General features: G+C 38.8%; 1 protein-coding gene across 2 annotated transcripts in view; it reads right to left on the bottom strand.

Annotated features, from left to right (window-relative positions):
• Positions 1–6,874, bottom strand: part of ANKS1B (ankyrin repeat and sterile alpha motif domain containing 1B) — a 441,596-nt gene extending 434,722 nt beyond the window's left edge. For both annotated transcript variants that reach the window (XM_074144245.1, XM_074144246.1), the window contains exon 1: positions 6,741–6,874. In XM_074144245.1, the coding sequence (XP_074000346.1) occupies positions 6,741–6,874 (134 nt within the window). The remainder of the gene's footprint in view (positions 1–6,740) is intronic.
• Between the last annotated feature and the right edge of the window lie 8,705 nt (positions 6,875–15,579).

Here is a 15,579-nt window from a genome sequence, read left to right as displayed (position 1 = left end):
AATTAAAGCAGTTTATAGGACGCTTCAAATAGTGCCTATGAGGGTAATAAAAAAATGGCCTAGAGCTATAAGCAGCTCCTTCATAGCTCATTCATGAATACCCATACAAACTGCAACTGAGGCAAATAAAAGAATATAGCTGTAGATTTTTAGAAAGATGGTTATGTTCTCCTTGATCACTAGTGCAGGGACTGTGAAAATGCTTGTCTTAAAAGCATCTGTATTTGCTCATCATAAAACATTTCCAAACTTGACAAGTCACAAGATAGCAGACCTTTCAGATTACATCATTCTTCATTTTATTTCATTTATTTCCCGTCTTAGTTCTGCTATAACACTACCACTTAAAAGCAGCAATGCCATATATCAATTTTAAAAATGTATAAAGCAGCATTAATTCTACTGAATTACCAAACTACTAAAATCATCAATGATGTCAGACAAGAGGGAAAATAAGATGGTGATCAAAATGCACTTAGATATGGTCTTCTGCAGAGTTAGACACTAGCCATCTAGTGGCTAAAAATTCTAGAAGAATTCTAAAAGAATTCTTTTAGGTTACAGACACTTCAGCTTTCTGGGGTTTTTCCTTACCTTCTCCTTAACATGTTTGTAAAATTTATTAGTCTCCCTGACTCCATCATAAACTCCATCAGTCCTCCCAGCACTAATACATCCCACATTGATCCTATCTAGGGGCAGATAGTATGACCTTGGTAGATTTTACACTAGATCTAGAGGTCTTGCTGGTCATTTTTTGTAACTGGTCTAACATTTTAGAAAACTAATAGAACGTAGGCTTGAACAATACTCAGAAAACAAGATCTAGAGTAAGGAGAAGTGAGAAGTTTATCCATAGAGATGAACTAAAGAGCTGTGAATACAGGATCATGCTGAGCTCCTAGGGAAAATTTATTACACAAAATTTGTGAATTGCCTTGCCCTTAACGATGAAATTTCTACCAGATGTCCTGGATACTGCCCATATCATTACCTTTGCATATGGTAATTGTTTCAAACTTGGGAAGAAATCTAAGGAAATCCAAGAATAAAATTTTGTCTAAACTTTGATTGAAAGCATTTATCAGAAATAAGAATAAAAATAAGTCTAAGAAAGGCAGAAAACAACAAAATGAAGGTTAAGTTTCAAGAGAGGCTCATACGTTTGAAACATCAAACATGCAGAATCAAGGCAACAATCAACTATCCCTAATACCGAACAGCATCAACTAAGAGTTGTAGTGGTCATTAATTTGCATTTCATACTGAAAGACACAAGGAAGAAAAATTAAATATGTCCCTGAAAGACTTACATTTCCTACTCTAACAGGATAAAGAAGGTAATTGTGGGATCTGGGAATGCTGGTCTCTGCTTAGGACATCAGTACAAAAACCTCCATATGTTAATTAAAAGCAGTGTAACTGAAATTAGAAATAAGTATAGACTAATTGGATGCCCCATTGACCTATACGTAACAAATACGTACGATTTCATTATCTGCATTGGTTGTCAGAAATAAATACTTTCTAACATAGAAACAAGTGACCTCAGAAGTATGTGATCCCAGAACTCTACTAGTGCAAGCCTCATAAAATACAATCTCTATATAATCAACCTAAGAAAGTTTCTCTTACTTTAAACAACACTATTTGTAATGAAGAACAGAACTAGTGCCTTTATATTTATTGATAATGTGATCCATTTGTTATTTAAATTATAATGGGAAAACAACTTTGTTAAAATTCTAACTAAAGCTTCATAAAGTATTTCAATATTTTAAATACTTTCTCCTCTACAAGCAATATCTAAGTGTGATCTGATTTTCCATAGGAAGCTGAATGAATCACGGGGCTCTGCACAAGGATAGAAGATTTGTGTGGCTCTCAGTGTGCACTGAGGCCATCAGGCTAAACTGTGGCTTTGCTGCGAGCAAGACACTGCTCTGAGAAACAGATGAAGAAACAGATTGCAACTCACAGACTGACAATCTGCTTGCTGGGTTTCTTATACTTTAGAGGAGAAATATCTTGGGCCAGGCCTATACATGGTGTAGCTGAGCTAAGTAAGGATAAGCAAAGAACAGAGCCATTCCCTGCCACAGTCTGCCAAGCGTAGAAGGGGGAAAAAAAAGCTCCATGCAGGCTGCTCCGCCCTCTCATGCTGTGTAATGGCAGTAGCCAACAAAGAGCAAGAAGAGGCCAACTCATCCTTCCCTACTACTCTGTGCCAGTTCACACTAATTCATACTCTATCCCAGAGTCCTGTTAAAAATCCAAAACTCTTTTAACATGTAAAGTTTAAAAAGACCAAAAATTAGCATTTAATCAAGAACAACCCATTTTTCTTTAGGTTGTAATACATTAGTAGGGCAAAAAGGCATGTACGTGACCACATGTGGCAAAACGATATAAGGCCTCTGAGATATAGGAAGACCTTCAAAGTTATTCTCCCTAAAACACTTTGAAAGCAATGAAGCCTGTCTTTATCAAATAATGAAAAACTGGTTGGTCAATAAAAACATGTTCTGTATATGCAGATAATGATATTAAGCAAATTGAAAATACCGGTTTTGTTAGAAACACTTTACTCTTCTTATGTGTTAAATCATTTAACGCACATTCAAGGATTTGAGATACAGGAACTGAATTATACATTCTGTTAGGACTGTGGGATTTCACTCGCAAGTTTTCATGTTATACTGGAATAATATAAAAGCCAATGAAATAATTTAAAAATCTGAAAATTCTCTTTGCAATCTATTACACACCTAAAAAAATATTAGTGTATTAACTATATTTCATACTAATGTGTGACAATTCCAGGAAGTGGAATCCCAGAAGAAACAGAGAAAAGAAACTTCCCTTACAGTTCGGTCTTCTAAACTCTGAATGTTTTCTGAAGTGTCTCAAAATATCCTTGTTTCGTAGTAAAAGAACAGATCCAAGCACTGCTCTACTGTTTTGGGTTGGAGACTGTAGCCTATACATACATGTAACACATTTTTAGATGTCCTAGTGTATCGCACCTGGAATATAGTTCTATCTCCACAGGGCACGATTCTTTTTTAAAGTCCATCAACCCATGCAGATGCCTCAGAAACTCATGGGCATCTAGAATGCTAATAAATACCCAGGTTTAAGCAACTAAATTACTCTATGCCAGGTGTTTACTGAGGATAATATTTGCTCTAGTATGTTGCAATGCCTTATGCTAACTTTTGCATCTCAGGAATTCACCCTCTGAATATTCACCTACAATCTTTGTATTCCAGAGCAAAGCACGGAGATTTGAGGTAGGGGACCACAAACTGACCCAGAACCTTTCAATGCTTCTCCTGAACTGAAACAACTTCTACAGTCCACACAGTCAAACATCAGTGCTTTGTTATCATTGCTTTAGATAAATTAATTTGGGCATAAGGTCTTACATAGCATCTATTACAGATACCTAGGTACATATGACCTCTTAATTAAGCATATATAATTTTTATGCACTTCACACATACTCTAAGCATATGTTTAAATCCTCACAAGAATTCATTCATATATTTATATGTGTGCTTAAATAGCCTTCTGGAACAGTGTTGTTTTCCTGAACTGTTGTCATAATTTAATATAATGACTTATAAGTTAGAAGTCAGCCCTCTAAAAATTAGATAGTTTACTCTGCAATTAACATCGGTGAATAGGTTCAACTGTAAAACAACCATACAAGTTTGCCATATTTTTCCCCCAAGTACCATAAAATACACCGAGTCAGAAAAAAAGTGTTATAAAAATGTAAATAGGAGATCAGAGCTCAGATAGTTTGTTCCTTGGTTCAGATACCAATCGATGTGTATTTTTCAATTCATGAATATTAAATTTCATTCACAAGGTACATAATTACTGCAAAGCAAATTTCCACAAAAAAGGCATCAAGCCATGGAGAGTTCAGCCACATTAACTGAGTTGTCTCCAGCACTTAAAAGAAATCCAAAGGGAAAGCATACTGCTAGTTAGACCAACTTATCAGGCACAGTATTAGTCCATTTGTATGCTGAAAGACTCGGGCTTTTCCAACCTAATGCTAGAAACAGCGTTGCCAAAAGGAGAAAGAAAAAGCAACATGGACCTTCCTCATCACAACAGAACACATACAGTTTTGGGGCACCATTTTAGAAACTAAGCAATAATTATGATCAATAAAACACCAGGAGCTACTGTCAAATATGATGTCTCCTAAAGATTCTATAAAAAGAAGAAAAATACATCCCTATGGGTTTTTTTATTCCTTTTGCTTTGTTATAACTTTCAAAAGCAGTTTTAGTCTAATAAACTGTATGCAAAAAATACTAGTACAGCTCTACTAGTAAGCTACTTCAATTGGTTTTCTATTAAAAAACTCTTCAGATCCCCCTAACTTCAAATTCCAAGTTTTATATTGTAACTCTACAATCATGTCTCTTCTACAACTTTCCTATTTTCAGTAAGTGTTGATTTCCTAAACAGGATAAAGATGGTAGTATGACTTACTTTCGGTACCTTCTTTTGTTTCCATGTGTTCTGTACCAAGATAAATCCAACCTTAATCTTGCATATCATTCTGGAACTTAATCCATAATTGCTGGGATCAGTTAGATCATGCAACATCTCCAAAAAAAGGTATGGTAAAATACCTAGCATATATAATTCTGTCTTGAAAATACTCTTTATAATGTATAGTAGTTTCTACTTTGAGCATTCCTGGTAAAATCAATGAAATTATTAAGATTCCCTCTAAAAAAGCATTATGTTGAACAGCGTGTTAGATTGTGAATGTTTATGCATCAATTCATTACTGAATTCTTTTTAGATGTATTCAAATATCTTATTTAAAATAAGAAATATTTTAGCAGCTGTATGCTAAATTTTTACTTTTAATTTTTCAAGTTTACAGAAGCTATAGACGTTCTAAATAAGATTAGTAAGAAATATCATAAATAAAACAGTACACGTTTTACTTTGCTTTACTTCTCTTTAAGCTAAGTGCACTTCCAGAAAAAAAAGAAAAAAAAAAGACTACAGTTGAGTTTACAACCTAAAATACTTACATTCTGAATAACAAACAATGACTCTCATGACCCACCTGTATATACAAAACACATGGTTAATGTGTTCCGTATATACAAAGTAAAACACTGATGTTTAATTAAAAAAGAAAAACACAAGCAAATACACTCCCTCTGGGTATACAGAACTTACCATATACAACATGAAAGTAACAGTGTTAAGAATATAGCACAGGCACTTGCCCTGAAGAAAGTCACTATACAAATCATGTAGTAGAACTGGATTATAAATGGCTAGTCATTGTACTGAAGTGAACTTACTTCTGCACTTATAAAAAATGGGTATCACATTTTAAGACTCATATTTCAAAATCAACCAATTACCTGGCATACTCCTTGCTAAGCAGTGTATTCAAGTGCAGTACAAAAAGAAATCACATGGTGTGATTTTGGTCAATGGGCTAGCAATTAAACAATAGTGCAATAACTAATTGAACTGGGCACCACCAAACTTTGGCAAACTGTGAATATCTGAATTGTTTTGTTTACAGCACTAAAACCAGCTTTAAAATACCAAGACTTCATAATAGAGTTTAAACAGGTATAATTTGGACTGTCACTAAATTTCCTCTGATAGGGAACATTGAAATAATATAAATATATTGATGAGGTGGTACTGGCCATAGAATCACAAATATGTTTTAATTTAAGTAATTTCCATTTCTCTAGGCCTTTCTTTCCAGAAAAAAAAAAAAAAAAAAACCAACACCAAAAAAACCCAAAACAAAACAAAAAAACAACAAACCAAAACCAACCAAACCAAACACCAACCAAAAAACCCAGTTTATTCAAAGTTCTAGGTCAACAGTGTTTAAGTTCATTTTGTCTTCTTTTGCTATGCCTAGTGTAGTATTGAACACTAGCACTGGACTGTGTGTTGCAGACCTCTTGTTTGAATACTGTCAAATGTCATAAACGCTTGTGATAATGCTCTTACTTAAGAGCATGATAAAATTTAACATCAAAGCCATGCTGTAGATTGCCTGAGATATGACTAATGACTAAAGTTAAGTCCTTTCACCCAACATGGCCAGTAACCCAGTTTCACTCCACTAAAACCAGGTATCTTGAAAGTCATGCTGCTCTTACCTAACCTGCTCCGTAAGTTTTACATCTCCTCTGCCTCAATGATCTCTCATAAAAAAGATGCCTTTTCTTTGTTTTGTAGGCTCATTACTACAGCATGCCTAATTTCTTCTGCAAGTGAGGGTAGCAACTATGAGTGAAGGCATGGTGTGAAGCTATGGCTTTTTACACAGAATTCCACAATGCAATGCCTTGTCTGTGATTAACGCTTCTATCTGTCATTAAAAGTAGCAATTTGAAGATGAGATATCAAAGGAAGGGTAATTAGTATATTGTGCATATTAGCCCAGCAATAAAAATCTAAGTTCTGCACCACAGCTAGTAACAGAATGAACAAGTACCTTACAGACGCATTGAAGGGAAGAAATTCAGTATCACTATATTAATAAAATGACTGCCTGTGACTTTAAACACAGGCACACTTGTACTTGGCTAGAGAGTGAACGATTTATTGTTACTATGACGGATGCAGGAATGGAAATGGAGATCAGAGGGGCGATGATGATGATGATAGGGAAGAAGAGATTAATATCCCCAGCATCTGATGGGGAACGATGTCCCTACCTCAGTAAGCTGGATAAGGGAATAGCTCCAGATCCACTGCCCAGGATCCCTCCTTTCCTCCCAGAGAGGAGTTTCTCCACCAGAGCCACATTCCCAGTGCGAGCAGCTTCCAGCAGTTCCTGGTCTTTCCCCATGGTCAGGAACCAAGCAGCCCCCCACGCACCCCACCGCGCACTGGGAGAGCTGCACCCCGGACCCCCGCGGCCCCTTCTCTCCACAGAGCGGTCTCCCCTCCCCAGACCCTGCCTCAGAGCAGAGCAGAGCAGAGATTCCTGCAGTCCCTTCCAGACCAGCAGGAGCAGCAGCAGGAGGGAGGAGAATCACCTCCTCCTAGTTTCACTGGATCATTTCTGGGTGGAGTGTGGAAGAGAAGGGGGAAGGGGGGGGGGGGGGAGAGAACGAGGCCAATAAAGAACCTCCCCCCCCAGTACACACTCCGATGCACACACCCTCAGCCCCGGCCCGGCCGGGGGGAGCGGGCAGCCTCAGCCCCCGTGCCCGTGGGCCGGCCGGGCTAAGGGGGATAACGACCCTCACAGACAGACGGACGGAAGAAGGGAGGGACGGAGGGAGGAGGCGCAGCCCTGACTTGCCAGGCCCGTTGCTGGGGAGACGCGGCTGGCGCGCTCTCAATGGCTGCCCGGGCTGGCTGCCCCCTCCGCCTGCCCCAGCCCTTCGCCGCCGCGGAGGGCTCCGTTGCCTCCGCCTTCCCGGTCCCGCCCTGCCCCGCCCCTCGCCAACGGCAGCGCCTCGCGCTCCACTGCGGTGCCGCGCGCCGGCCGTTGCTGCGGTGTAGGGCCGTGCGCGCGCGCGCGCCGGCAGTTGGCCCTCCTTCCTCCCCCCCTCCCCAGGTGTGGCGACCGGGGACCCCAGCGGCCGGAGCGCTCCGCGGGGCGGCCGCGGCAGCGGGACCGGGCAGGGGAGGTGGCGCCCGGGGAAGGGAGGGGCCGACCCGGGTGCTGGGGCCAAGGTGTGCGTGCGGTTCTGCCGCCGCTGAGGAGGCCGCGGCGCGCCCCTGGGTGCGGCAAGGGGCGAGGCTGCGCTGCCCCGCGGAGGGCTGGTTCCTGAGGGGGGGCGGCAGCGCGGAGGTGGGTGCTGAGACGCACCCGTCCCCAGGGGAATTAGCAGCAGGTGCAGGTGGGGTGGGGTGGACCGTGGCGTTATGCGTGTGTGTGATGAGATTCCCCCGAGCGGGGGTTTAACCCCATCCGGGGACGCGGCAGGACGCTCCAGCGCAGATGCCAGCCTGCTTCGTTGAGCAAACCAGTGTAGACAAAAAGGAAAATCCGGGGCCCGCCGAGGTCAGGAGGGAAACTGAGTTGCTGGCTCGGCGAATCGGGCGGAGGGGACTGCTCACGCCCATCGCGCGCCAGGACCGTGCCTGTTTCATGTTTCAAAGGAGGAGAGGTGTAACTGAGTGTGTTTGGTGTCAGATCCAGGCATCCCTTGTTCTGCTACTCCTGGCTCCGTTACAGGTTTCAAACACGTAACATTTTGAATTGTGTGACTTTGCCGGGCACAAAAATTAATCATTCTTTATGGCTTTTGAGTTCTTGCAAGCCATGCTGTAAATACTCAATGCTGACACATGGGCACATCCTTGTTTAATGCACCGTTTGATACCGTGCGTACGAGGAAAGCCAAATTACAGACCCGCGTTCCTGTGTCAGTTTAGTAATTTGTGTAGGTAGAACCATAGGTACAACAGGCAAATAAGTTAAGACCCCTTTCTGTTCCCCCACTGAGATCAGTGGCTTTCTACCATGAACTGTGCTTACAAGATGTAAATAAAGAACAGCAATGGCAAAATAACATTGTGGCAGGCAGGACTTTAATGTTATGTTTTCAAACAGAGTGTTAATTACTCCAGCCCTGTGGTACATTCAAGTCAATGGAAAGATTCTTGTTGATTTCACAAATGATTGCATTTAGTCCCTGTCAGTAACAATTTTACAGGTGTTTTCACATTTTTATTAGGTAATAAACAATTTTAATCTCTTGAAAATCAACAGAAATTTCTTTCTGGGGTCAGATTTTCTCTTACACAGGAAAAAAAAAACATTATGAAGACTTACTGTTCCAATATACTCGTCCACAGCAACAAAACCATATCTTTTTTAGCTAGAAAATTTCATTTACATAGTTTGGCATTTTCAGGATGTGAAATGATGTCTTCTCCAATGTTGTCAATAGGACACAGAATTAAGAACTGGCATAAAATTATTAGGTGGAGAGACTCTTTAACTACGGCCTTACTGAGAGAGTCTGATATAAATAATAATTTTTAAGTCTGATTCTGTGATTACAAGTGTTTCATTATAGTTTAAATAAATAAATGTATAATCACATGAATTAGGATTTACAATTTAAGTCCTTAGTCACAGCAGAGTCACAGTGGAAAACAGTAATTTAAAGCTGGAGTAAAAAGTTATGTTACTAGCCACTTGAGCATTAGCTAGCTCCAAAGAAGTTAGCTATATACTAAGAATACCCCTGCCTGGAGCTTCTTGATGTCCTCTGTTAAGGTAGCCATATTTTCCCTTTATTTCTGCCTTGCATTTGATTTTGTATGCAATCACATGCATTTCCTGATAAATACCTTCTCACATGTATCCTCTGCATGAATAGATTTCTTCAAGTTTGCTGAGAGCCTCTGAAGAGGTGCCAGAATTCTGTGAAGAGCTAATCATAAGGCAGGGGTATGTGCATAAACCTGCACATTTGTGAAAAATTAGATTAGAAGCAGATACTAACGAAAACTCAGGTTTTTAAGAATTTGGATTGTTTATGTGGTTGGACCAGCAGATGGCAAATATGACTCAGTATAAACGTTACATAATTCTTCTTGGGAAAATAAAATCTCAAGACTGTGCTCTAATTGAAAAGATCATCCAGAAAGCTGTTGAAGAACAGTATGGAGAATTGGGATAGAAATATCAATGGAGCAGATGCATGCAGTAGCCAGCAAATTCAGGAAGATTTTATGAATGCAGCGAGGCCCAAAACAAACCCCAGCAAACCCATCAGCCTAGCGCCCAACAAAATGGCAAAGGCCAAACAGGGGATTTAGTTTCATTAGCAAATAGAGCAGAAAACACTTACTCTATCCGTTTGAAAAATAAAAAGGAATTTCAGCAGCAGTATTTAATGGAAGGGTTAAACATAGATAAATTCAAATGGCTAGTGAAGGAAAGAATTCAGAACATGGGTTGGTCTGGTTTTAGAGATGAAATCAATAGCGGACTGTAGTAAGGAAAAAAAAACCCGAACCATGACTGAGTTGAATGTAAATGGTCAAACATATTAGATGAAGTGGACTTCTTTGTGTTTTCAAATGTCTTACGTTCTTTGTTTCTGGTAATATCAGGACAACACTATGGAATGTTAAAAATTATATGTACAATAAATATGTTAACTAGACATAGAAAGTAGTTATAATTTGCAGCAGTTACAGGTAAGAAAAATAATTTGTAAAACAGCCAAGAGATCTTTCAAAACATGATATGCTTTTTGAGCAGTGCTGTTCCATACCACAGTAGAATTTTGATTATATGATTTTAGTATTTGTGAAGACATTTTAAGTTATGACCACTGCAGCTGTCAGTGTCTTAAGTGGCATCACACCTTCCATCTCGAAATTTCTCTTAACACAACATATGCCTTACCTTCTGTTTTCTTCCATTTTCTAAAATACCAGAGAAAGCAATTAGCCTACCTAGAAATTCTTTAACTGGTTTATCATTTGAAAGGACTGGGATTGACTGTAATAAGCACGGACTTTCCTTAATGTTTTTACAATGCAACTATAACTTGGCTTTGTTCTCAGTTCAGGGTGACAACTACTTGATTTCCTCCTCCTGCAGCCTCCCTTACTTAAAGGCAAATTAAATGGGTGCTTTCTAACATTCTGTGACTTTTCCCTCTCTCTTTTTAAGCAGGAGCATGGAAGAGGTATGAAAAACTGAGTTGCAAGTATTGAAAAAAATGAAATCTGTGTTATGAAGAATAGTTGTGTAGAATAGCAAACCTATTAACATCATATTTCAGGACTGTATTATTAATTCTCTCATGTAAAGATATAAGGAAGGTCTAAGATCCCTATTACAAATTCTGGCAGATATTCTGAGAGCTCAAAATGCTGGAATAAACCATCAGATCAGTTTGGTAGCAGAAAATATATTAGCATTAAATAAACCTAATTATTATTCTCGTTTTTGTACACCCATGGTAAGTCGGGGCAAAGGTAGCAAAGTGCCCGAAAGTGCTATTTCTCATGGACCTGGTTGGCAAGAGTTTTTCAGGCCTGATACTGTCTTTCGCTCTTTACGGTATTTACAGAGTGTAAAAAAGATACAGTGAACTTCAAACAACCATGACTACCTTTGTGTGCACACTGCTCATCTAGAGATATCTAAACATCAGGCTCAGAGGCTAAGTCCAAAGTGGAAGTTCCAGGAGTACGTCAGAGCTCTTGAGGCCATGCACCGCTGCCCATCATGTCCTGGTTCCCTTTCGGGCTGAAACCAAGAAGAACATCAGTCTTCCTCTGAAGGCCTTCCTCAGTGATCAGCATGAATACTTGGACTCATCAGATTAAGTAGAAGCTGAAGCCACATTTAAGGAAAAAGCCATTTTTGATGACTTACCCACAACAATCTCTGACTATACAATTCTGACTAGATCACATTTTCTGTAAATGCTTACTTGCTTTCAGGCATGTTGTCATGGCATAAATTTGTAATGGAAAAGAACATGCAAGAAAATGGTCCCTTAGTGATGTTGCACAGCAGCAAGACGCTGTCTCAGCATTTGCACTGACTGACCCCACTACATCATTCTCATGGAACTCTGAATACACTGAAGAAGAGCAAAAAATTAAACTCTTATTCTGTCACCCAGACACTACAGTCATCTGAACATACCATGGGAAGCGTGCTACGTTCCCCAGAGGGCTGTCATGTCCCACAGCTCAGAAGTCTCAAACGTGTATAGGCTGCAGGTTGCGTCTGTGCTGGAGAGCTGAGGCTCCAGAAAACAGTGATGGCATAGTACTGACGGTAAGTCAAATCTGTCTGCCGTGCCATTTCCAGAGTAATTGCAATTTTGCTCTGATGGCAGATGCTAAGATTAACTGGTATATCTGTACGTTTCTTTACATGTATTTCTTGTGTGACAGCAGGTGGGATTAGCAGTATAATTATTCATCCAATCCTTCTGCTCTGCCATAGGTTTACATCAGTTTGCTATCAAAATATGCCTAAGACTATTTTTCATGCATTAGAGAGAAATGCAGAATGAAAAGTGAATACAAGTGGGTAAGAGCAGCATGCTGATTAGATGCTCCAACCCAGTATGTGCTGACAGCTACAATACAGTATTAAAGCTTTGCCTGTACTGCTCAATGCACAGCTTGTTGCAATAAAAAAACCACCTTGTTTCTACCTTTGATACATTGCAGCCTCTTCCAGACTTTAAAATACTTTCCCCTTCTTTTCTTACCTTTAAGATACGTACAACATTCCTACACATCAGATATTGACTGCCTAAAAGAAGGATCATAGAGAAATCACAGCTGAAACATGCTAGTGATGAGGGACTGAGACTGAAAGTACAGACAGCTGTTAAAATTGTGCACAAATGTTATCCTTGGTTCTTGAACAGTAGCATACAGGAATGCCACCACAGGGAAACTGGTGCCTGTAAGGCAATAGCGTGGCTGGAGGTATTCTAGCAATGGTTTCCATTCTGTTTCTGTCTCTACTAATAGTAACTATTATATAGGAATATATAGTGGTAAATTACTTCTCAGGATTAACAGAAATGGTTGAGCAAACCCTTGCGCATCAACATCCTTCAGGTGTGTTTATGCTTGTGGATGTGCATTATGATGACCAGTATGGCAGAATGTATTTGAAATTCCGACTGTGCTGCTCTGCAACACACAGCTTCAGACTTCATTAGGTCCAAAAGAGAGAATGGTTACTGGAAATGAATCACGCACACAGAAGGAAATAGAATATATTTAGGTAATGATCTGGTAAGGCTAGGAACTGTCTATATGTATTTAAAAGGTATAAATCTGAGACTGAGATCTGGAGGGTAAGAGGTTGATACAACTAGGAATCATAGAAAGACATTTGAAAGGAGAAATAAAATGACAAAGAAATTTATGATTAATTTTTCAGTTGGAATTAACATGTAATCAAATGGACACAATACTGGAGTTTTTTTCCTCAAAAACAAAATGGGTATAGTCCTGTCAAATATACAATGAGGAACAATCTTCCACTGATTCTCTTACTAGCTGTAATTTACTAAATCTTTGCAATTTCTAATTTTGATAGTTATCTTGAAACAAATGATGCAGCTAGCTAACTTAGCACTGGATTCTTGGGTCTAGCCAGTTCTTTTTGAGTGAACAGAACTATTTGAGGTGAAAAAGCGGTTGTAATTTCAACTACCAGGCTCTTTCTTTACAGGTCAGGTTCAAGGGGCTAATTCAAGTTACAGCCCCATAAGAAAGAATTTTTTGAAACACATCAGTAAATAAAAACAACTTGCCTGAACTGGATTAAATTCCTCAAAGAGTCTGAAGGAACCTCAGATATGAAATTAAAATGGTGAGGTGTGAGCTGTTGTTTATTGGCCTTGGTACTAGATGAGTGGAAGATTGCAAACATGATGCTAATAACTTTTAAGGCTTTGAAGGGGGATTTGGAGAACTGCTGAGTCTGATTGGTAGACATCTGGTTACATACAGTAGTGAAGATTCAGGACAGCTTTTGGAGAAGCAAATTGTGTCTTGTATATCTGGAGATTTTGGATTCACCTTTTACAATTCCGAAACTGCTGTTACTTCTCCATAATCTCAAGTCATTGGGGATATTTCTATGAAAATGTCATTTAATGCTATCTGGTAATCAAAATGACAAATAAAACCATTGGAAATTACTAGGAAAGGAAGTGAGCATCATTATATCAATGTATAAAACCATTGTGTTTGTCCTGTCTCAAAAAGATTACATCAGAACTAATCAAGATATGGTAAAGGAGAACAGGTACAACCAGATGTATAGTGCGGCCTTTGTATAGCCTAAATAGACTAGGCCACTTCAGCTTTAAAAAAATTATAACCATAGGGAGATATACTAGAAGCATATAAAATCATAAGTGATATGAAAAAAGGTAAATATAAAACCATTATTTATTATTTTCTCCTAAACAAGAACTAGGGAAACACTATGAAATTGTCAGGGGACAGGCTTACAATACACTAATGTATTTTTTGATTCAAAAATTTTAATTCAGAAAAGCCTTAGCGTTACTTTGTATTATGCTTGGTTGCATGTGCTCTTATTCCGATAAACTACCTTTTAGCACAGAGACTGCTACCTATGGGTGCACACCAATAGGCATGTAAGCTTTGCTTATCGTCTTGCTAATCTATTTTGGCTCAGGATGCTGCCTTCTGTAAGAATGTAGTTTAACATAGTCTTTGTATGTAAATTTAAATACACAGAGTATTGCTTACTATGTTTTTGTACAGTACATATACAACCACACAGTGATTCTGATGTTAAGGGTACTTCTGTCTGCCAAGAGGAACAATTAATACCAAATTTGTCAGAGAGTGATTTTGTGAAGCTGATACTTTGCTCCCAGCACAAGATTAGGACCCCTGACATATTTTATTCAGTTAACCCAACAGTAAAAAGGTTCTTCATTCTTAATTACTTCTCCAAGCCCCACAAAACAACATTCTAGAGGGTTTATTAACATTTGAAAGCTAGTCCTGTACTGCCTAGGGAAGAAAGTTATTGCTTTTTGCATGAGAGGATGTGGTTATGCAGCAAATTTCTAAATCTCATTTATCTCTTGTGTAACTGGATTACAGGGGAAAATATTAGCATGAGTGATTTGTTTGCTAATGTGACAAATCTCTCATTTTCAGCCTTCAGACAACACAATAGATTTGGGTCAAAAATAATAATTGGTGAAGTCTATGGCTAAACCAGCCAACTCATTTGATTTACGTTCATTAATTATCTGACTTAAAGGTGACTATTTATCCCAGGGAAAAAGCCCTACTAATTTTAATTCAGTAGCTAAGTTAAAGCTAAGAGCAAAACATACACAAAAAATACTATAAGTAAGATAAATGTTTAAAGAACACAATAGCACATTGACCTACACCAGAGCATCAGTAGCAAAGGTAGCAGAGAGGATTACAGGAATACCAGCATATCCATGACACTCTTCTAACTGGAGCTGATTCAGCAAAACACATTTAGGAATTAATTTTTGGATTCTTTTCCATAGAAAGAGAAACGGTACAGCTATTTTGTGATAGATGTTCTATTTACGTATTCTATTAAGAAGATAGAGAGTACAGAGACATACTCTGCTATGGATATGCAAATAGACTGGCATCATCCTAGAAATATATGCAATAATTAATGCAAAGTAATCTTTAATCAAATAATTAAGTATACCACAAATTGGAGCTAAAAAGATCCCCCTCCAATGAAGAATGCAGTGTAAGAAAAGTGTAGGAAACTGTATTAAAGCAGAGTGACTGACTAAAATAGGATGAATAATTCAAGTAGGAAAATACTTAAGTTGCATAAATCTGATGACTGCTGTGATGAATTTTTTTTACATTTGTTTCTCCTTTCACACCTCTGAACTTGCCAAGCACTGTAGTTTCTTGAAAAGAGGTTTTTTAATGGCAGATTAGTGAGCATCTGTGACACCATTGTTTCATCACATCATTCCTTTTTATGGTGAAGATCCCATAAAACATTTTTAAATTGAAACAGCAAAATATGCAACTGCCTAT

Source organism: Numenius arquata, chromosome 2, assembly GCF_964106895.1.
Source record: "Numenius arquata chromosome 2, bNumArq3.hap1.1, whole genome shotgun sequence".
Classification (NCBI taxonomy): Eukaryota; Metazoa; Chordata; class Aves; order Charadriiformes; family Scolopacidae; genus Numenius; species Numenius arquata.
This window is presented reverse-complemented; position numbering and strand designations above follow the sequence as displayed.